Source organism: Netta rufina (genome assembly GCF_964035555.1).
Source record: "Netta rufina genome assembly, chromosome: 1".
NCBI classification, from domain to species: domain Eukaryota; kingdom Metazoa; phylum Chordata; class Aves; order Anseriformes; family Anatidae; genus Netta; species Netta rufina.
Genome location: NC_140123.1, coordinates 82,688,055 through 82,711,898, shown reverse-complemented (window position 1 = coordinate 82,711,898; position 23,844 = coordinate 82,688,055). Strand labels below are relative to the sequence as shown.

Below are 23,844 nucleotides of genomic sequence, written 5' to 3'. Positions count from 1 at the left end.
CATGTGTGAGTATTCCAGTGGGAATACTTAAAAAAAAATAAATAATAATATATACAAAAACTCCAAAGGGACATACCATTTCCTGGAAAGTTTTAACCCTGGAGGAGTGAAAAGCTAGAAGGAGACAAGTAATTCAGCATGAACTCCCAGGACAATGCTAGAGCAAACAGCCCAGTCTTGGGCTGTAAAAACTGAGAAGTATCAAAGTGGGGAAATAATCCTATTCTCCTACATGGGCTAGTAAGACAGACTGGAACGCTGTGTGCCCTTCTGCTGTCCAGATTTTAAAAACAATTTTGAACATCTGGACTGGGAGCAGAAAAACATCACAGCCATTTGGGTTTTTCTTTGTGTGAAGAGGCTTGAGAACTGGGGAGAAAAAAAAATAAATAGAAAAAAATAAAAGTCATGCAGTGAGAGACTTGAAGAGCTTGATTTGTTTAGTTTCATGAAAGATTATGGAAGGATGATGGGATTACAGTATGAAACTACCTCACCATTAGAAAATGCTTGGTGCTGGAGAGATCTTCAGTCTATTGAAAAGAGGCAAAAGGAAAAACAGTCATTGGAAGACAAAGTCAGCAGTGACAGTGATAAACCACTGCAGCCAAGCAACTGGCAGAGATAGTGGCTTCTCTGCCCTTTAACATCTTCAAGACTTGATGTTTTGGGGGAAGATAAGCTTTAGCTCAATGTGAATTATGCTTTATCCCAGTGCAAGCTATTGAGCTTCATATATGGGTAATGTAATTGTCTGTGATACTAAAAGGTCACAGGAGATAATCTAATGGTTGCTCCTAGCATTGCATTCGGTACATTTAGGATAAGGATCTCCAAGCACTCTCAGACATGTGACAGCAAGGAGGTACAGCCATTATCCACTGTTGCAGATAAAGTGAGCCACAGAGAATTAATTCCTCCGTATCTAATTCATGTCAGAATCCTACTGATTTGAACTGAGTGCTGCTTTATGAGCATGAAGTTTGCTGAACTTGATTCAACAGCTCAAAGAGTCTGATTTGAATATGCTGAAAGCTCCTCAGCCCCTTTGATGTCAGTGACAGTGGGAGTCACTCAGCATTGGCCAGAAGATGCTCAATAGTACAACTGAAAACAATTTGCAGTGCATTGTTTTCAGTGCAGATCCAGAAAGCAGCCCAAGATTATAACCATTCACTGGGCCAAAGGAAGAAAAAGCTTGTCCTTTAAGTATGCCACAGTAAGTCTCTGTGAAAATTTCATGCAACTTTCATGCTTCCTTTGGTTTTGGTAGCAGTAACTAGAAAACATATGTGCTGCAGAATGCATGTTTATCATTCCCTAAAACACAATGATCTTCAGTTTCTTAGACCAAAATGCAGGAACTCTGCTTGTGGAAAAGGAGTTTGCTTGCCTGTAAGCAAAGAAAGCGGACTTTCAAGTGGACTCTCTTTCAGTTCCTGAGCAACAAAGACTGTTCTTCAACTTCTCCTTAATATCCCTCTACAGCTAAAAGGGTCAGGTTTCTCAACTGATGAAAAGAGTAGTTGAATAAACTGTTCACCCTCTTCAGTTATCAGTCACAAGCTTTGCTTCCTTCCCAGGTTCTGTGCTACTTCTGTGAAGAAGCAAAATCCAAGTTATCTTTTAGACATATGCAGGATATCCTCCGATGCTAGCCACAGAACGTTTTAATGATGTTCTCTGAGGAATTTCAGCTTAAAAGTAGAGAAAAGGGGGTATTTCATCACTGTTACCTTTTGAAAGCAACGTTTACCCCCATAATCCACAAGGGAAGTGCAAATGTTCATTTTGTTTCAGTGGGAGATGAGTGTGCCTATGGGTACACATGGTAAATGATTGGCAGTTTCACACTGGGCACACTCAAACCAATCACATAGCACTTGTGTGCAAAATGTTGTTCCTTAAACTCTGACATACTTATGGTTAATCTAATGTTCATTAAGTATGTCTAACTCTTAATCCCATACTTAATTCGCATTCAAAATCTCTGTCAAAAGAGTCCTTGAAAAGCAACTGCAATCCAAGCAGCACCTGTGCTGCCAGGGGCATTTATTGAGAACTCCACCTGTGTCATCAAGGCACTGCCCTTCTTCAAACTCCTAGTGCACTGGGTTTAAGAAATCAGGCTTGTTGCAGTTCACAGAGTGATCTTGGACAGAAATGATTTGTCCAGGATGTGAGGGGGCACACAGAAACCTTCAAAGCCACACTGTTGTTATGGAAATCACAGCTAGAACAATGTAATGTCTTAATTACAGTAATGTGAGCTTGCGTGTTCCAAGAGTGGTTATCTGAGAATGGTTTGGGGTCAGCTGACGTTCATTCAGAGTATCTAGTTTCCAGTTCCCTTTTTTCACAGCCTGGAGTTAAGTGAAGGAGGGTTAGCCTTACGGATGGAGGCCTACAAGGGGCACAATGTTCTACCTCAAAATAAAATCGGTGGCCACAGCATCCAAAATTATGCACAATACTGTTATGATCATTTGTCCAGTGGCAATTTCCTTGGCTTGCTACATGAAACTATGAGAATAGCCTGCAACACAAACAATCCAGGTTATGAGCTCTTCAAAAAGGAAAATCTGGTACATGTATGTATATATATTATTCTAATCAGTTTGGAAACGTGACCCCTACAGCTGGAGAGGTGAAGAACCTATATATCAAGTTATAAAAAAATAACTTATAACCTGTAAAATACAGTTATACAAAAATGTCATTAACTGGCATATTTCAAAGCTGTACATATTTCCCGGAAAAAAAAAAATACAGTCGAGCCCAGATTATATTATTCTTAGAGTTAAATCTGTTCTCTCAGCACACTCTCCTGCAAAGACAGACATCTCCTGCTCCAGAAAGCAGTGTTTAATGTTTTGGTAAAACTTTGTCTTTGATAAAGGATCCTTGACTCTCTTAGCAGGTTTAATAGCACAGGCCACACTCCTGTGCTAATGCACTTGCCTTGCTTACATTTTAGATCCGCTTTGCATATCAAAGCCTTGGGAGAAGAGCTGAGCAACCTCTTGCCTGCCTGGAAAACACCACAGATGCAAGCCTTAAGGAAGGATAAAGAAGCCCAAGCATTGCGACCTTCTGGCACCATCGCAATCCAACAGAAAATTCATAATCTCAGGGCCTGATTAAATTCCTTTTTGCCTTTAAAATACAAGTTCTTCTGAGAACATCCCCTACTATACATCTTCAGCATATGCTACAACACCTTTCCTCTTCTAACAATTGATAGAGAGCAATATTTTTTTTTTGAAGCTCCCCCAGCTTTTTTTTTTTTTTTAACTACCAGTTCTGCTAGTTTTTCTCCAGTACTTCTTACTATTTCAGGTGTTTGGTGGACTGTCTGTTGTGCAGTTTGCAATCCCCATCCCCAACAAACTCTTTTTAAAAAGCGAGCTGCAAATGATTGTTTTTTAAATGAAAGTTTGCTTTCAGGATTCCAAAAGAAGAAAATAGACTGTTTAAGTATGTAATTTTCACTCCAACACAACTAAAAAAAAATTATCACCACTGTACTTAAATACTTTTTAAAGAATATACCATCACTCTACTAACACTAAGGCTCTTGTTGGTGGCTTTCAGAGGTCTGGAAGGGAAGCTGTCAGAGCCTAATGCAGTACCAAAAAAAATATTTTAATACATTTTATAAACACCCATTTCAATTTCTAATGTATTATGGTTCAGATTCCTTCAATGTTTCTCTACTGTCCTCAAATATATATGGAAAAAGCAAACTAGCATCAAAGGTTTTCAGAAATCTTGAAATGCTTAAATCAATGACTGCCTTAATAAAGACTTTTCCTTTGAGTCTAAAAGAAAGTAAGAAAAAAGAAAGGTGGTGGTTTTGCCCATTTGCTGGGGAGGGATTAACAGAAATAACACAACAGGCTTTCCATGACCTTCCTTCACAAAAAGTCTGATTTTTTTTTTTCTTGTCAATGAGTAAGTGTGGCCATACAAGAATAACTTCATTTTTGAATTTGAATGATTCAGAAGGATAGTTTTATCTTACATGTAGTTAAAATACAGATGTATGAAAGTAAGTCACTTTACTTGGAAATACATAGGTAAAAATATATACACTCCATCAAATCTGGAGAGCATTGTTTGTCAAAACAGAAAGAAAAATGTTAATTATGAAGTAATTAAAACCCATTGTTCAACCTGAACCAACTAAAGATCCAAGCTGAAATGCATGGGGTCTCCCATATCTTGAAATTTTCCTAACTACTCTGTTGTATGAATTTCTGGGGTGACTTTCACCTCTACAGTGAGAATTCTTTTACTTTATATGAAATTGCATGCTCTTTGGGGAGGAACTGGAGTCCTATATGTCACCCAGAAATTGAATACTTTAACTACCTGGCTATTAAAGTTGTTTAAAAGAACACTTAATGGCTTGGAAGATTAAATATTTTATATCAAATGTTAGTTTCAACAGGAGAGACAGAAAAAGAGCCACCACACAGTCTAGCGTTTCACAATTAAGTTGTTATCCTGAGTTGAAAGATCTGGATCCATATCCCTCCAGACCCACTGCTAAGATAAGCTCCCCAGTTTCTTGCTCCACAAGGAGGTAGGAGGGAAATATGGTAAAGTTATTTCTCAGATTAATCTTAGATGTGTAAATTGTTTCAAATCAGTTTATATCATTTTTGAGAGAAGACTAATCAACCTTTCTTCACCCTCTTTTCTCCCCCTAAGAAAACCACACTCTGTACTGATGCTAATAAAATAGCAAATCTTTTTTCTCTTCTGATGTCTATAGTGAATCTTTTACATTTCATGAAAGCACACATTATTTTTAATTTCATGTATTTGGTGTTCTCTCCTCAACAGCCTTCCATCAATTTTCTTACTTTCTTTTCATCACTTTCCCCATTATAAATAATCAGGTTACCAATCATGTTACTGTAAGGACTCCCAATAATCACTCCAAGCATATTTCATCAAAGAAAATTCCTTGTTCATGGAAAACTAGGAAATAATGCAGAGTTCTAGACACAACCCACTTTGTGCTACCATCTGCTGCATTGTATATTCTCTCTTCACTGGAAGGCAGAAGCATCCAAGATGCCAATGAATGTGGCTATTGATCCCTATTGATCCCTTTTGGAAGACCTTTTGCTGGCTTGCACAGTCTCAGATATGTGCCAAATATAATAATTTCCATGTTTTAAAAACCTTAACATTTTTTTTTAATAAAAACTTTTCTTTTTTTTTTTTTTTTTCTTTCCTGTAGCTCCAGGAGTTCATTCCTTGGAATTGTCTTTGTGGAGCTGATGCCTTAATCAGGACTGTCTTGTTTTGAAAAACTGTGTTTTCCCACCCACCCAACTCCTCTTTCTCTCCCCTCCCTCCCCCCCCATTTTTTTTGGAATGGCATTTAATGATGATCTATACATCATTAATCGGTTCAGGCAAACATCTTTCATATTTGATACAATTAGAGTCCATCAGTCTATTTCTTGATGGCAACGTCCATCTCACTATGGTTAGACTAGTGACTCTTGAAAATAACTAGTTCATATTATTAATTCCTCTGACACTGATAGAACATTTAATCATTGTGAATTAGTTTTGCATTGATGAGAATATAATTAATATGGATGTCCACAAGAATTTATGAAGATATAGTAATTAATCAATTCATAAATTTTCTGGTTCCTAAGGAACACAAATCAAACAAATGTTCCCAAACACCAAATTCATGAAAGGATGTTGTATTTTTACAAATAAATTCAATCAATATATTGACAATTTAGATTTTACTCAAGCCCCAGCCCAAGAAGAAATTCCTTCCATTCATTTTTCTGAATATTGATTTGGCAATATGTAAATTCTTATGGAAATGACATCTGAACAGCTGTGCTTACATAAATGCTTCCTAATGCTGCCCAGTGCCCTAATAGACAGCACTTTTCCTAAATGAAAATGCTGTTTGTTTCCATAATTTCAACATTCTGTAAATTCTTTGAGTTTGTATATAAAAACAATAAGCACACCATGTGAGTTCCTCCAAAAGTCAGCTAATCTAGATGTACACAAACTGTAACAAAAACAGAAGTAATCTTACAGAGATGTGAGAGTTCATAAAACTAATTTCAATAATAAACCTCAAAAAATCTTTTAAGCAATACTCCCTCCAACTACCCACCCCAAAATACACACACATCCACTAGCATTTTGGCACAATAATTTAAACTACATTTAAACCAGAAGATTGTAAGAGCCCCAACTGTTACAGTGCAGAAGGAGCTCTGTGCTAAATGCCAGCATTAAGCTTTATTTCATTATATTAATACTTTCAACATGTACTTGCACATTTTTTTTTGTCATGAAATGGAAAATCAGATGTCACAGTTTGATACATTTTTTTGATGGTACAAACACTTCTGTCTGCAAGATTACCAAAGTACAGCCCTACAATTATTTTGGAATTTGGTATCTGCAGATATGAACATATCATCCAACTTCAAGTCCCATCCAAAAGGCAGATTCCCTGCAAGCCCAGGGGAATATTGTACCATGCACGGAGCAGCAGTGAGGTGTAAACCCCACTCCTGCTCCAGTGCAGGACTTGCAAAGAGATGCCGTTCTGGTCTCCCAAGGAGGGAGACACTGTGGGAATTCTGTGGCTCAGCTGCTGTGCTGCCTTAAAACCTCACTTAGGAACCAAAATGATCTCCTTTCTGTACTCATGGTTTCCCAAAATCACCCAGTACAGATACAGCTTTCTTTTTGAGCAGCCACAAAGCCTGTAGAAAGTCTTGGCTACTCCACCTCTTCCACCTCTGAACCAGGTACTTCATTTTACCAAAAAATAGTTGCCCAGAGAGATTTACTTGACTTAGACCTTTTCTGCTTTTTCTTATGCTTGGATGAACAAGCAATATAGGAAAGATCTGGACCATTACAAAAATGTTTGGACCACTGAAAAGAGATTTGCAGATGAAGAGACTAAGAAAAAAGAGTAAGCACTGTTACTGTCTACTGCTCACTTGTTATCCAGGAGCAGGTATCAAACAAGAGGCTATTGGAAGGAATAACATAAATATCCTCTCTATTTTTTTTAACAGTTGGTATTCTTCCTCTTATTCAGAACAGCTCTCAACTAGCTACCTCAAGAAAAAAATCATAAGAGACGGGTCCACTGAGACAGAACACCAGCAGTGAGCATCAGTGGTAACACTACAGATCTCATGGCCTACATACAAGTACTGACCAAGATTCTTTCAATGTGTGTAAGAGAGGCCAACTCTATAGTCCTGTGGCATGGGCACTCAGCACAAACTTCTGGAATTTGTCTGAAAGGAGAAACCTCTGGTCAAATAGTACAAGTTTCCATGCTGAGACATATTTGCCTTCCTGGATTTATATGAAAGAGAAGTTATTTTCTAAAGAAAATCATTGCAGATTACCTAAGAAGAAGTTTCCTACACTGCCAGATATTTTGTTTGCTGTCTCATACTCTTTAAAAAGCTATACACCATATTCTCTTAAAAGGCCTCCATTTCTTGTTTGCCACATTAAGAACTCCTCACTGTGTTTAAATTGATGGGGATTCAGAAAATAGCCACAATGAAAAACCTCAGCGCAGTAATTTAGTCTGAAGTAGGTGTCTCACTTGGCCAAGATCAGTATGATGACTTTATCTGTACCTGGTTTCCACAGACTTAAATTAAATTTGAAAGATCTGAAAGCCATGTTCACAAATGATTCACATAATTTAAATCACCCCCTTTGCAGTGCTGAGAGTTTGGAATGTTCGCAGAGTTTTTTGTTTTTTAATATATTGCTTCCTGCGTGGTCACTTGAAAAAAAATCAGTTGTATATCATCATTCTGCAGATTTCAGAAAGGAAAAGGAAAATAAACTTTTTGGTTCACAATCAACATTCACCACAGGTAGTAGGTACCGATTTACTTGCCACTGACTTCCAGTTTTGAATTATTCACAAAAAGCTCCCTACATTTCAGTAGTAAGATAATAGCACTCCCAAACTCTTAATTAAGGTCATTATTGGTTAATTTGGCTACCAATAATGACTTCCACAATTTCTTTATTATTATTTTTTTTAATTACCAATAATATATTTTGGAGAAATTATTAAATAAAATGATAATGAGGAGATAACAAATATATTAAATCAACTACTCTACACCACCCAATGTTTCACATCTTTTCCCTTTTCTATGCTAAAGAGTAGTTCTTGCTGCCTGTTAAAGTAATTATCAGGCACTTCATTACACCCTTTTTTTTGATACGGAGTTTCCATTAAGCAAATACTTCTCACTTAGATGTTTCTTTCTTTGTCTTGTGTTTTCCTAGCTAAGGATTAGCCACATCTAAAGGGAATGCATTAAGAAAACTATATAAATGTGTGGCTTAGCGTGATGTCCTTGATTAGGCACAGTAAAAGGAGGAAATAATTAAGAATGAAAGTCACAGCTTGCTAGTCTATATTCAATTAGATCTGGCTTATATGTGGCTAACGTTCATGAAGGATATGCAGTTTTCTAACACAGCCTTATTCTGGCAACAGAACAATTAGAATGAAAAGTGTAACTTAAAACAGGCTGTAGCAATATTTCTTCTTTTGGCTGTGACATCTTCAGCAGACTTAAAACAGCAGTCATCAGATTATAGCCTATGCTGAAATTCCAAAATCATACTCTGAAACTGAATGCAGCTTTCAAAATACTTAATGATGTGGAAATTGAATACAGTGTAACTGAAGAAAAAAAGTGGAAAAGGGTTTTGATGCCTACAAACACGCATATACAAAAACTAATAGATAAATAAATGCTACATTTAAGCACAACATCCTAAAGGTGATCTCTGTTCTCTGGTGAACAGGAGGCTAATAGCTGAACTAATAGGTCAATAGCATGCCTAAGGTGTGTTATGCTCAGGCACACCGACAGTATGTGACATGGTTTTAGTGAAGATGAAAAAATTCTGTCAATGTTTTCCTCCCTAGCAATAATTGTCACCTTTTTTCCCAGTTAGTCTGCAGAGCTTCCTGGTGAGGAGGCCTTGTTGCTGAGTATAGTGCTAAGTCAAATAACATACAGATTAAAATACCTGTCTTCCTACACACTTCCACCCCAGGCTATTTTTTCTCCAGACACAAATCCTTAAATGGCCTCTTTCACTGATGACAGTTCAGGTACTGCAACAGAAACCTGAATGGCAACTTGAAGGAAACAGAGAACCCAAACAGCCATCTCCATAAGGCTACAAATTGCCTCCTGCCAAGAGCTAGCTAACTATACTAGAAAATATCACTACTTTTGCCTTCTTATATACCTTTCCTGCAATTGTCCACTGTCAGAGACAGAGTGCTGTCCTAGGCTGATGGTTGTCTGTGTCTGGGACAGATATTTTTCAACATGCATGCTGTACTCCTGCGCCCTGGTCTATCAGTCTACTGCAAGAAGAAGGTAGTTCAACCCCACCACCTTTTCCTTTGGTATGAGAAGTATCCTTTTGTTTCATCCTTCTTAAATTGTAGAGTTAAAAGCAATTGTTTGCTTCCTCCCAAATTCTGTTTCTGTTATACTTCATTTTCTCTCAATCTTATTGTCAATGAAAACAACAGAAAAATATATTAAACAGAACAGGAATTTGTTCTGTTGGATATCCTGCAATAATCAGAAAAGAGTGTGGAGTGTTTACTCATTTCAGCATTAGCCACTCAACAAGCAACACTGAAAAGTCAACTAAATACTTTCAAAAATGTCATATTTACCCTTTAGTTTGAGGTCCACATTGTGCCGCAGCCAAGGATAAACGCCGTAGTTTGACATGTCTTCAGGAATAGGGTTATTATATATCCAACCATCACATGCAAATCGATAAAAGTTCTCGCAAGGATCTACAGACTGATTTATCTTGCTTAAGATGGCAGCAGCTATAAGTAAGAAAATAAATAAATAAACAAAAAGATACCACATAAATTTCTGGAACACTTTTACCTAAATAGAGAATGCCTACATGAGAAGCAGAAAAAAAAAAAAAAAGAAATATCTGTGCAATGAATGCTCTTGAGTGCCATAAGAGCAATGACCACTGAACCTACTGGAACATGACCTTCTGGAGCCAAATGCCTGAACACCGACTGTCCTTTGTTGCCATGACAGAATTAATTGCCTGAGGAATATAATATCAATACATACCAAACACACTGTTAGCTTACCAAAAATTATGCACTGTTTACTTTCAGCTGAATAGCTGAAAAACACATCAAGTTCTGATCTGCCGTTCAGTCGAAAAGATAACTAGTATATTCAGCTCAGTCTTGCGACTGCCTCCCCCAGCAGTACAGCAGGTGAGACCAGGTAGAGACAGATCAGTCTGACAAGTCTGATAAAATAACTTTTGCATGCATAATCAAATGATCAAGTCCTGGCATAGGACTATATGAGTAAAGTAACAGAGAATATGGAGATAATGGACATCTTTTGGCTAAATGACCATGCGTTTTGAGGCTTATCCAAATAGTTGACTATATTTCTTAGCAGGAAAACTGATAACTTTTTCAGAATTTATGGTGCTATTTCTAGTATCCAGTATTTTTACTTAGAATAGTTCTTGCTAAGATATTTCTATGCTGAAGTTCTGTCTCTCATGTTAGAAATTCTCAAATTGACTACATTGAAGACCTTTTGGTCCTTTTCTATGACTCCTGAAAAGCTGTTCTGCAAGGCAGAGCTCAATCCTTACATAGTGCACCCTTAGCTAAAACACTCAGGTTCTGTAGGTGTCCAAGTCTGCCTTGGTGCAAAATACCAGATTCTGCAGAGTCCACAAAAACAAACAAACAAACAAACAAAAAAAAAAAAGTCTTACCTCATGTGCACAAGAAAGCCAATTCCAACTCAAACTTGTAAAATGACTTTTTTTTTTTTGCCATCCTGAAGCTCAAGATGAAGTCCACACACTTCACACATATATATATATATATTTTTTTTCTTTTTCTTTCTTTTTTGGAGGAGGTGGGAGGAGCACGGGGGGCGGAGTGTTATTTGTTTGTTTGTTTTGATTAGTAATCCTACTTGGATATCTGCAACCTTCCAAGAATCAGCTAAGGACAGCATTGCCCAGGGTGGCTGAGAGCACTGTCAGTGCAGCACAGATGGAAGCCAAGTGACATGAAGTGTCAGGGCAATCTTGACATCTACAAATTGTTCAGACTAAATATGTAGTCCACAGAATTTTGTCAAGATTTCAAACACAAGAAAAACATCTCACTATATTATCTTAACATAATTCAGAATGAAAACAAATATTCACAGAAGTTCAAATGATGTCCACTTTGTTACTATTGAAATGGCTCTAGAGCCAGATTTCGAGACGTGCTAACAATAGTTTGATCTTTGCTCTTGTTACATTGAATGCAAGACTCCCATTGATTTAGCAGGAGAAAAACTGTCAAAATGACAAGGCCAAAATGGGTCACTTAGGTGCTACCAAACTGGATCGCTTTAGCTCTCATTTCATACTAATAGATGTACAAGCTTTGTAAGGATTATCACACAAGTGGGGAAAAGAGCCTGCCAATATGAAAATATGGTTGCAGATTTTGAGTAATAGTCTCCACATTACAACTGTGCACACCTGTGTATGATCTGGCCCTAAAGTACATCTGTGCAGAATTCATTTGCCAATTTTCTGATTACTGGGAGGAACAAACCAAATACAAATTCCCCTATATATATATAAAAAAAAAAAAAAAAAAAAGTAAACCCTACAGGAAACTTTGGGTTCACCTGGATAGAACAGAGAAAAAGTGATTAAAAATATGAAGTTGAATTGCAGAAAATAAACAGATCCACAGTAATTTAGACATTGACTCTTTTTTTAATTTTGTTTTGTTTTGTTTGCATAACTGTCATTATTAATGAAACTTTATAAGTGAAAAGAACTGTGGAAAAAAAATAAAATAGTATAAACACCTCATTAACATACTGTGATAATGATATATAATACATGGGAAAAAATTGTTGCTTACCAGCTTCAATGCATTCTGAAGTCAAACAGTATTGTTGCTTCGGGTGAAACTTTATAAGACCTTGGCTAACTGCAAAATGGAAAACCATAATGAGGCCATTTGTCATGAATTTTAACAATTTGAGCCAAATATTTTGTACTTGATCATTCAAATGTCAGTGCAAACTCTGGCCCTAATGCATCTCTGGCTGCAGTGATTTAGAACACTTATAATGTGCATTAAGTAATTACTGCAAATCCTAAAAAAAATATTTTCCCCTCCTGTACGTGCTTCCACCTCTCCTTCCTCTGTCTTTGCTTGCAGGCAGCATGGAACAAGAGCTGTCTGTCTCTCGTGGTACATTTGCACATCACCTGGAGCAACAGCACTCCACTTAGGAATGGTGAGCACCACCACAACACAAAAAAATCCACCCCTCTTTCTGTCCTCCTCCAGAGATGTACCTTTCACAGCTGGCAGCTTACCATGGAGCTACCTAACCATCTTCTGCAGAGCTTTCCCTGCTGCACCTCCTCCTGCAGCAGCACTGCACTGCCTGGCCCCACCAGCACCCATGGGATACCTTCATCATCCCCTTACTAGTCTGGAATGAATTAGATGGCAACAAATGCAGTAGTAACCCTGGTTTATAATCCAAAGAGCAGCTTCTTTGTGAACTGGCCCCCAAAGGTACTGGAATTTTATTTGCTTCCAAAAATCACACTGACAAGATCTATGAAATTCTCAGCTAATTTTGGTTATATTTCAAAAATGTGTATTACCACTGCCACTGAAACTTAAGTATAGGAATCACTGATTTCAGACTTTGCTGTCAGGCAGCAAATATGCAGACATTTAATGCTTAGGATGAGGATGGGAAGGAGTCCCAAGGGGCAGGTAAAATAACATTCAGTAGATGTGCTTAGTAGACATAAAGAAACATCTCACAACTTCTGTTATCTTATTAACTCAGTCCATGGCAAAAATAAATAAATAAAATAAAATAAAATAAAATAAAATAAAATAAAATAAAATAAAATAAAATAAAATAAAATAAAATAAAATAAAATAAAATAAAATAAAATAAAATAAAATAAAAAACAAACCAAAGAGTACCCCCTTTTGGTATCATAGGTATTTCAAGGTATCATAGCTGTGCTGCTGATGATAAAACGATTTCTCCTGTGGTGTTAAACTGTACAAAAGGACATGAAGATGTGAAATAGGATTTCAGCACTGGAAAATTTTACAATTAAAAACAAATAATAATTAAAATATATATATATAAATGAATATTAAGCTTTTTCATATTATCCAAATTCACAGCTTTAGTGACAGCTAAGGACAGAACTGTCTGGATTTCACTCAGACTTTCTTAGAAACTAAGACTGTAAAACTATTTCTAGTCTACTTTACCAAAACTTGCATTGACTCAGTGAAACACATCTTAAAAACTACTACTGGTTAATTTGACAATTAGCCGAGAAAGGCGCTAGAGTTTGACACATAAAAAAGCTGTAAATGGAACTCTGAAGTATGGTAGGAAATAGGGAAGCACAGGTCTACAGAATACAGTTTTGAGCCATACAAATAATGGATAATGTGCTTATTACTGAATTGTTTTTCAAAAGCATTGTACTTCTCCCATTCATGGAGATTTGCTTTCTTCCTCTTTAAAGTTAGCTTTTAAGAACTCATCCAGGTCTAGAAGGCTTGCTAGATTTTTCTTTTAACAAAGCAGAAAAAGGAGGGAAATTCCCAGACAACCTTTAATTATTTTGCACTTGATGAAAACTGAGGGAGAATGAAAACAAGACAATAAAGCTAAAAAATCCAAAGCAGACATAGTGGTTCATATACTTCTAAACAAAAGTAAAATATAATTTCAAATGCTTTTGTTCCATTTGCAAATTTCTCATCAGAGCAAATTTTTAAAATTTTTTAAATTAAATTTACCTGCTTTTGTTCTCTTGCCTTTTTTTTTTTCTTTTTCCTGTATTATAAGAATCATTACATTACTACCTACAGTTGTGATGTTAACCTACACATTTTACCTAGACTTGTGCTGGCCCTGGTGGGCCCAAAACCCCACTACAGATGTAGATGTTGGTCTGTCTTCCTTACTGTTGCCAGGCCATGAGGCAGGCTGTGCTACCTGTCTCCATCAGTAGCCTACCTTCTTCCACCACGGCCTACCTTCACTGTTATTCAGGGCAGGGTGCATTTGTCCTTTTAATTTTGCCTGAGAAATGGGGAATTTGGAGGAAAGGTCCTTTTTTTGTGTGAAGCACAAAGCACAAAGCAATGTGAAGCACATTTCAGAAGCACAGTTCTTCACGAGGTGCTACCATGACCAAGTGGGACGGTGATGGCAGAGCTTGCCCAGAGGACCCAGTCCTCCCCAGCCCTCACCTCCACAGTAGTTCTGCAGCATTCAAGGAGAGCCATGCTCAGTGGAAAAACATGAAACACCCTCCTGCCTGCACAAATGCACTACAGACATCCAGAAAACAGCAGGGAAGTGTCAGAGAGCCCTGACCTGTGCTTTGGTGCCAACAGTACAAGCAAATAATGTTCAATAAAAATGCATCATTCTCCTAGATCCTTCTGAGAGTCAAGAGAACTCTAAGAAGAACATAAAAGAGAAGTAGGAGAAGGTTATGTTACACTTCTCAAACTGAAAAAAAATGAAAGGGAATTGTTTCATGTCCACCAGAAACAAGTTTTTGCAGACTAAGTAAAAATTCGAGAAAAAAAAATCATCTTCAGATGTCTGAAATGTTTCACATGACCATTAATAGTGGCTTCCTTTTCTACAGTTTTACGAACCTGAAAAAGAGTTAAACTTAAACTTACAAAAACAAAAGAGTATCAAAATGAAACACTAGAAGATTTCATTGACAAAATGTTAAAACATTACAGTCTAATTCTTTTCCATCATTCCCTTGGTTAAAGTCTTCAGACAATTTCAAAACAAAACCTTAAAAATATTTTCGTTGACCCAAGGCCAGTATTTTTATTTTCTTAGCCTTTATGCCAATGAAAATTCTTATGCTGAATCCCCGGTTACAGAAAAGGTCTCGGCACACTTACAAAACTGTCTATAAAAATTATTATCTTTGCTTGAATTTTTATGTCTGGTCTATGGGCAAAGGACAAGCCATGTTGTTAAAATTTCTATTGCTTTCTACAATAAATAAATATACAAACAACCTACTGCTAAAAAAGAAATAAGGTCTCTCCATTACTGTCTGGTGTTTGGTATCATATTAATTAAGAGAAAAACATTACTTTTTATGTAGAATCAATATTTTAAGCTACAAAGATGAGGATCCAATCTCCCTTACATTTATAAAGGGTTTTATTGAACTAAGTAAGATTCTTCCTATACACAATAGTCACTTGAGTGTGTATGTAGATTTATTCTACACCAGAAAAATACTGAGTGAGAGCCTGCTGCTTCAAATATTCTATAGAAAACCTAACATCTTTTTCTCAGTTGATATTACTAATGAAGCGTATCTTGCACACAACATCATAAAAGATTGGAGGGAAGCAAGAGATACTCTTAGAGGTTAAGTTCCCTCAAGTCCATGTAAAAAAAGAAATGAAAAGTTTGTCTGAATTATTCTAAAAAGGCTATGTCTCTGCAACCTTTTACAAAATATTGCTTTCTATTCACTGTCTGGTGTTTTCTGGGTGCATTTTTAGGTGTAGGTATATGCTTCCATGAGATATTCCAAGAAAAGCCACCTATAAATGATTCCAAATCCCAGAGAGAAATTTCCTTCTCTATTTCCTTCTCTATTTTTTCCAGTTACAGCTAATAAATCTGATCAAAATATTTTAGTTTAATTCTGGATGCACCTCTTATGATTTTTGTAAAGACAATTTTACAGTTCATAATAGAAAAACAGAAACATCTAAAAAATGTGCAAGCATATGCATTATTGAAGCTTTCTATGGGAATTTTAGTCGAGCCCTAATGAAAACCAAATGAAGGATAACCTAAAAGACTCCATAAAATATGTGCACTACAGATTGACTTTCAGGAAAAAGAGAATTTTAGTCTACGTTGGTCACAAACTTCCAGTTTGCAATCAGTCTTACCAATATGCATAATTTTACCCTTTTCTCCGCATTCTGTAAAAGAATACAACTCTGGCTAGAACACATTCAACCAAGTATTCAAATTTAAATTCAGCTTTCAGAAGTTACTTGGGCTCACATTGCAGCTTCTAGCTCTAGTGTTCCCCATAACAAATCTCTTTGCTGACACATTGCCATTTTAAGGAAAAAATAAAACAAAGAAAAAGGAGACTGGGATTGTCACCAAAACAGCGCATGGCACAAACACCCACACCAGGCGGGCAGGCTCAGGAGGTCTACATTCACCCTCGCCAGGACATTCTCACTTACCCAAGAAAAGTGCAGTGCCAAGTGCAACGGTGCCAGCCACGAACACACCAAGGGCAATCCGAGTGGCTTTGTTGGCTGCTTTCCTGGTCTCTGGTACCGTCTCCCCTTCCATCACGATGGGATGGGATGTGCTCACTCTCAAAGTCTGGTTTTGTTCCGCTGCTGTTTTATCAGGAGCTCAGCTACTCAGAAGCTGCATCCACCAGCTCTCCTCCTCCTCCCTTCTATTTAGAACTTCAGGTTTCTGTTGTGAACCATTTCGTAGGCACTTCTTGCTCTCTCCCTCTCCAAGGAATATCACGCACTCATATAAAAACTGTCTTCTGCACTTCCCTCTGACCAGACCTAGGGAAGGCAAGCAGTGACCACTCTACAACTCCTGCTGCCTGTAAAGTCTCTACGAGCCAATCACTCAGCAGTCCACTTTATCAAGAGTTCAGAGCATGAGGATTTCACAATGTTGCTGAACAAATGTTTTAGTTATTCTAACATATAGCTGTAAAGCTGTTACAATCAAAGCAGGATTTCTGACAACTTTTACAAACACAAGACTGATGGAAGGTTTTCGTTTTGCCTTGCAGTTGTTTTAAAAAACTAATTATTTGCTGACTGAAGTTTCCTCTTCTTAAACCATTCCTACTGCATCATTTGACTTTACCAGAAGCAATATTCACCCAGTGGACAAATCCCTTTTTAAAGCTTCCTAAGAGCTCTTAGAATATCATGTAGCATTTTATTTTGGGAATTTGGTATGTGACACTTAGTGCCAAAAATCACAGTCATGCAGCACAAAGCAATAATCAGCACAACCTACAGAATAGTGCTGTTTTAAGAGATGGATTTTTATTTTTTTTCCAGGCAAGATGTTTCAGTATTGCTGATATGCAGCAAATTATAGGAGAGTATCCTACATTTCCAACTCAAGTACCACTATGATCTTAGTGTAAAGTATCTATTTGGCACTTCCAAGTTGGAGATGGGGAAAAGGAAACAAACAAACAACAACAACAAAAATCTATTTGTATGGATTTTTCAATTTCAGACTGAGACTCGACAATCCTCTCTCTAGGTGGCAAGGTTTCCCTGTTCAATCCATAAGAAAGTTCGTCATTTCAGAGTGAATTCTCCAACATGAATGTGACATTCAGCCCCTTGAAGTGCTCTTAGTTCCTCCAGAGCTAGATTCTCATGTAAAACATTAGGATGCATGGAGAGACAGCTGCCATGTCCAAGCTCCCAACAGTTTATGTGCCTAAGTCACTTCTATGCTGAGTTCTTATGTCATCCTTCTCCTACCCTGATTTAAAATAAAATAAGAAGAAGAAGAAGAAGAAGAAGAAGAAGAAGAAGAAGAAGAAGAAGAAGAAGAAGAAGAAGAAGAAGAAGAAGAAGAAGAAGAAGAAGAAGAAGAAGAAGAAGAAGAAGAAGAAGAAGAAGAAGAAGAAGAAGAAGAAGAAGAAGAAGAAGAAGAAGAAGAAGAAGAAGAAGAAGAAGTAAAAGGAGAAAAGACAGACAAGGTATATGTGATGATGATTACCAGTCTGGAGACCAAATTGTTTCTCCTTATGAATGATTTACCCAAGTTGTCCTGGATCCCAGATGGGCATAAAGGAAAAACCCACTCCATCCATATGAAGAAGTGCATTTTAAATGTCCTGCAACCCTCTCAATAGCTGGGATAGGGTCATACAAGGAAAACACTCCCATTGCTGACCCTGTCCCCCTTTGTCAATAAGACCTAGAAGGGTATTTTCATCTCTTCTCGGTGAAGACGTGGAAAAAGCATTTGTTTCTTTTCGCCTGCTTATTTGTCTCTTATTTATCCCACAATTCATGATGTTCAACAGCTGAGGAAAAAGAGGGAAATGGTGATGACATGGAACCAGGAGAACCACATGCCACTACCCCAGGGGTGTTTAAGGAAAGGCTGAACGTGGTACTTAGGGACACAGTTTAGTGGGTGGTAGTGGGGGCAGGGGAATGATTGGACCAGATGAACTTGGAGGTCTTTTCCCACCTTAATGATTCTACGATACCTTCCTTACAAGAATTCCCTTTCATGCATGAATGACTCCAAGGGCATGAGCAGAGCCCTGGTTTCAAATGGTCACTGGAACAACTCTGTCACCAGCACAGACTTGAGAATGTATGCATAGCAACATCGATACTATTGAATCCTCATGTAGAAATCACCAGGAGTCTCAAAGGGCAGGGAGCTGACACAGAAAATGCATGGACATGCTGTGATATCACCATTTGATCTGTGATCTTATCCACCTTGCCCGTGACACAAACACTAAGTAAACCTCAAAAGGAAGCCCTTGGCAAGGATTTGTGTTTGTATGAGTTTTCCTTCCACATCAGTACTGAATAAATGATAGTGCAAATACTGAACATTTATTAGACCTATGAATACCTTCTGTCAGCTTTATATCCTCTCAATTGACCAACACTAAATGAGCACATCCCAAACTCACTCATATTCCTCCACACTTTATAACTTAAAAGTTTGGCTCCCTATAGAATTAATTATTTACAGCCTAACATGTGTGAATACCATGTTCTATTAGTGTTTCACTGACGGCATTTCACTTTCAGGGTAAGATCTCGGCACTGAGCCTGTCAGAGTTTAAGAAGTGTTTGGATTGTGCTCTTAGTTTGAACTTTCGGGAAGACCTGTGTGGAGCCGGTAGTTGGATTCAATGATCCTCCTGGGTCCTTTCTACTCAGGGTATTCTATGATTCTCTTTCCAGGACAACACGGGGCAAGAAACAAGAAATAGCTTTCAGCAGTGCAAAGCAGCAGTGATTTATTTCACAGCTCTCCTTGGGAAGATTGCAAAGGGAAGACGGGAAAGGGAGACTGGAAAGCAGATTAGAGGTAGAGTCTGAACAATTCAGTCCCCTTTTCCAAATAAGAACCTTAGCCAAAGCAATGCTGAGGGCTTTGGGAGCATGGAGGTGTCCCAACAAGAAACAGCCAGCTACAAGTACTGGATGCCTCTGGAGAGTCAGTCCCAGGCAGCATGCGATCCTTCTGGCAAGGGACTCACAAATCAGCTGCCAGCACATGAATGACTTCTCTAAGCTGGGGTTTGTAGGCTTATTTACATTGTGCCATCATGTAAGTGTCCTTCCCTGCGTTTAGGAGAGCCTGGTCATAGTCAGTAACTTATTTTGGTTTCTCCAGCATGTAAGGAAATACAAAATTAGAGCTAAAACTCAAACAGCTGCAGGCAACAGCTACAAAGGTCCATTTCTGGCAGTAGTTGAAAAGGCGTATGGAGCACATGTGAATCAGCTTCTGATACTGCTGATCAGTAACAGAAGTTCAATGTTGCACTCGAGACACTTTCCTGATGTGTGCTAGGATTTCGTTGCCCTACTCATCATAACTCCAGCAACAATTTGGCAGGTACCCAGTACCAGCCATGCTTGCAACTGCTAGAGATGCTAACAGCACTCCTGGCTACCACAGTCCAATAAGGTGTTTAATGAGGCTGTGCACAGACTCTGTTAAGTGTTCATAAAACATTGAATGGACATAGGAAAAAGATCTGGTACTTAAATGCAACACGCTCTGAATTAGAATCATAGGATCATTACTATTCTTTCACCCAGAATTGCCTCTGGCTGAGACCCCACTCAAACAATGGGATCACTCTGGCACTTGCAACAGCGCTAGGACAATGTACAAACATTTCCACCCAAACCCATACGTAAAAGAGCTGGCAAGCCATCCGGAATGTGCTCCAGGCTAAACCACAGCAAAAATGTCCCAGCTTCTAGAAAAATTCTGGCTACATGTGTAAGCATGCATGCAAACATGCATACAGATACACGCTCACAAATACAAGTACTCATGCATTACCTTTCTGTTTTACAAGCAGACACAATCATCACTTCCATGGACTACACCAGTCAGGCAAGAGTTCTGATCAGAGACAAAACTGATAGTACTACGTGAACTTCTCTCCATGTAGTTTGGTTTAAGGTAAGTTCCCATTCTTGATGTTTGATTATCAGATACCTTCAATAAACACGGCAAACCCCACATTTTGCCTAGTTTCCACTGGAAACAGTCAAAAACAGAATTGTGTGTGCTGTTACTGAACACCCAGAACAACAAAACAGCCTGAGGTTGACATATATTCAGCTCAAGCTCACTGCAAGTCTTGCTCAGGCTCATTGGAAAACATTTTGTCTTTCTAGCACTTATGTAAAATTTAAAGTGTATTAAATCAACTGCTGATACTTTTCATGGAGACAGAAAAATCTGTTCTGTTTTCAAGGCAACAAAGGACAAAGTAACACACGTAGAACACGTAGGATCACACCAATATGTTAGCTACAGAAGGCATTTCCTCACACGCTGTCCTTGTGGTGCACAACTGAGGCTTGCCAGGGAGAGGCAACAGACAGGTTACCACAGAGGAATAAGTTACGCTTGAGAGAGGCAGTTCACAATCAGAGCATTGCAGCTTTGATAATGCCCTGTAAGGCATTTTTAGCTCACAGTGACATGAGGCATACCACTGCTACCACGCTGTTGAAGGCAGAACCACCAGGCAGATACAGCTCAAGTGGCTTCAGCAGAAAAGCACTTAAGAAGAGTCTGTGAAGTTACAGGTGTACTTGGGGGTATATGCTGACTTTGTTGAATTAGATTAATCTGCACGGGTCAGAGCAAAGGCTGTATTTAATTTAATTTCATTTCATTTCATTTAAAGTGTTCCACCACGGAGGCTTGAACTGTGTTTCTTTTTAAGCTATGCAGCTGTTGTAGCCAGGATTAGCTGATTGGGCTCTAAGTACACACAATGTGCTTGAGAAAAACGCAACATATTGCATTTGAAGACAGCTTGACCATTTGTCTTTAGATCTCTGAGTCTTATAAATGGTACTCTCTTGGCTATGAAACTCCTAAAATTTCTGTGCTGCAGCCAACAGCAGCCATGCTCTGGTGCAAACTGGTCCTTTATTCAAGTCAGACAGACAGCTGGAAATAAATAACTCCATTGTTTTCCACTGGTACAGCCACATCATAGAAAGCCTCAATTAATGACCCCTATCCTCACAGCTGCACTCGGAGCCAATGCAGTGCCACCAGGCTTTGCAGGGATCTGAACATTGCTGGTGGCAAACTTTTCCATAAACATCCTCCATACAATTGCAAATGTGGAGAGAACATGCTGCAAAGCAGAAAACATTTTTCTCCTACACTTCTAATTTCCCAAATATTTTTTATCATTATTATTTTTATTCCAAGTAGGCTAAGCTTTTCTCCTTACTCCAAGAACTTGTCCCTGCTGCAGAAAATACTTCTGTCTTTGACCACAAGTTGTTTGTATCCAGCCCAAACAGCAATTCACCGTGAAAGCCAACATCTGGGATGACTAGAGTTAAACTACTCAAGTTTGCAAGCCTTCTGAGAGCTGCTTTTGAAAAAGCACTTTAATGAAAAAGTGCATATGCTCTCAAACAGAAAGGAGAACTGCTTTAGGTCTTCTGGCAATTTTTCTTCAGGAAGTGGATTGAAGTATAGCTGTTTAGCTATACTTCACCACTTCTCCTAGAGGCCATGTTCACACCATTATAAGTGTGTTTACAGATGGCCATTATTTCTGTATACTCTCCTCCTCATCTGTCATTCTTTGGTACAGATTATACATGGGGCCATATCCACTGCTCATGCTGACGTGGATTTTAGAAAGGCATGGTAGTTGGGAATTAAAGACATCTAAAATAATTCTGGAGCACCTTATAGCAAATTTTTGACTTTGTTCATCTGAACTATCTGTGAATATAGGCTGTATAGCACCTAAAAAAACGTTGCTGGGAAATGTGATACTTTTAATGGCCATGGCAGTAGATAGGACATGACTTTCTATTGTTTCTTTAAAATATTGCATCAGAACTGCCAGAGCTTTAACCATTTCCTTTGCTCAATCCAGATGTTTGGTCACAGCCTTCAATAGAGAGACTATTTATATGAGCAGTGAAAGTAAGGAAGCTTGGCTTCCAACAAGTTTGTGCCTCATGGGTGAATCCTCAGATGTGTAATAGGACATACATGTACATTGACCAACATTTGCAACAAAGAGAGGAGAGCCAGCAGACCCACATGTGGCTGCTTTCAGCATGTACCCAGAAGATTCCCCAGCTGTGCCTTCCTGTCTCTCAGAGAAGACTGCTTCTGTAAAAGCACTCCTTCCTGCTCTCACACTTAGGTCTTCAAAGGTATTACCACAGCAGCACAAATTAGAAGAAACAGATCAACAACAGCTGAAACCAGCAGCTGGGCAAATGCTCCTCAAAAGTACCACTGAACCTGGGGGCAGTCTGTTGCAGTGGGAGAATATTTGCTCAATTGCTTGTGCCAACCTTTGTAGAAAACATGAAAAAACAGACCAAAAACTCCTCTCAGTGTTTTACTATCCGAGGCAGTAGGGCTCGGCAATCTTGTAAGGCACCAGCTCTGGTGGAAACACTTCTCGCATGAAGATGTCTGTCACATCCCTCCACAGGACAGACTCCCCTGTGCTGACCAAGGGCCATACTCACTCTGAGGTCGTAGTAGCAGAAACAATAGGCCTTTCTATCTGGGCAAAAAGTTGTCAGAACTGAACTTCTTTGAGACTAAATCCCCTCTGTCAAATTTGTTTGGAACTGGTTGGCAAGGTCAAAGGTTACTGAGCAAGGCTGGGGAATGAAGGGTAAAGAGAGTCACGGAAAGCACAACTGCATAGGCTCTGCTCTCAGAGGAAAAGCAGCTGGCTAAAAAAAAAAAAAAATGTTCTTCCAGGCATTGCTATGACCAGGCTCAGAAGCTTCCTGAAATTAATTTTACTGTATTTTACTTAAGTGGATACTTTTTCCTCTCTCTCATCTCAAAATGAGATTACAATTAACTTTGTCCAGAGTTAAGTGCCAGGAAAATCCCACATTAAATATGAGGTTCTAAATCCAACATCCCATGATGATGAGACTTCAAGCCTCTTGCCCAGCGGAAGTATTCTAGCAATTTGTCTGATCTTGTAGCAGTCTTGATGTTACTTCATTGATTCCATCCATGTCCAGTACTGACATTCAGCAGCACCTCAGCAGGGCATTTGATCAAGCTCTCGTGAAAGGGGAGGCCAAAATTGTCCCAGGTTGAAACCACTGCACAAGACCCCATGGGACAAAACCATTAAGGCCAAATGTTTGTTTTCCTCAAGTCACAGAAATCCTCAAGAACCAAACAGTTAAGAGCCAAATATGATTATTTTTGCAAACCAAATTGCTATGTTCCTGACAAGCCTTTCCTGAAGTTTCCAACATCTCTATTTAAAATAAAGCTTTGTGCTATTTCTTTGGTGTTGTTTTGTTTTGTGTTTTTCCTATTGACACAAGGCCATAAAACACAGATTTCTCAC

At 38.4% G+C, this 23,844-nt stretch overlaps 1 protein-coding gene across 1 annotated transcript in view; it reads right to left on the bottom strand.

Moving 5' to 3' along the window:
- The window catches only part of PHEX (phosphate regulating endopeptidase X-linked), a gene marked incomplete at both ends in the record, with an annotated part of 98,997 nt that extends 82,459 nt beyond the window's left edge, over positions 1-16,538 (bottom strand). Inside the window, 3 exons of the mRNA XM_084306237.1 lie at positions 9,767-9,928; positions 12,029-12,097; positions 16,427-16,538. Of these exons, the coding sequence (XP_084162363.1) occupies positions 9,767-9,928; positions 12,029-12,097; positions 16,427-16,538 (343 nt within the window). The remainder of the gene's footprint in view (positions 1-9,766; positions 9,929-12,028; positions 12,098-16,426) is intronic.
- Between the last annotated feature and the right edge of the window lie 7,306 nt (positions 16,539-23,844).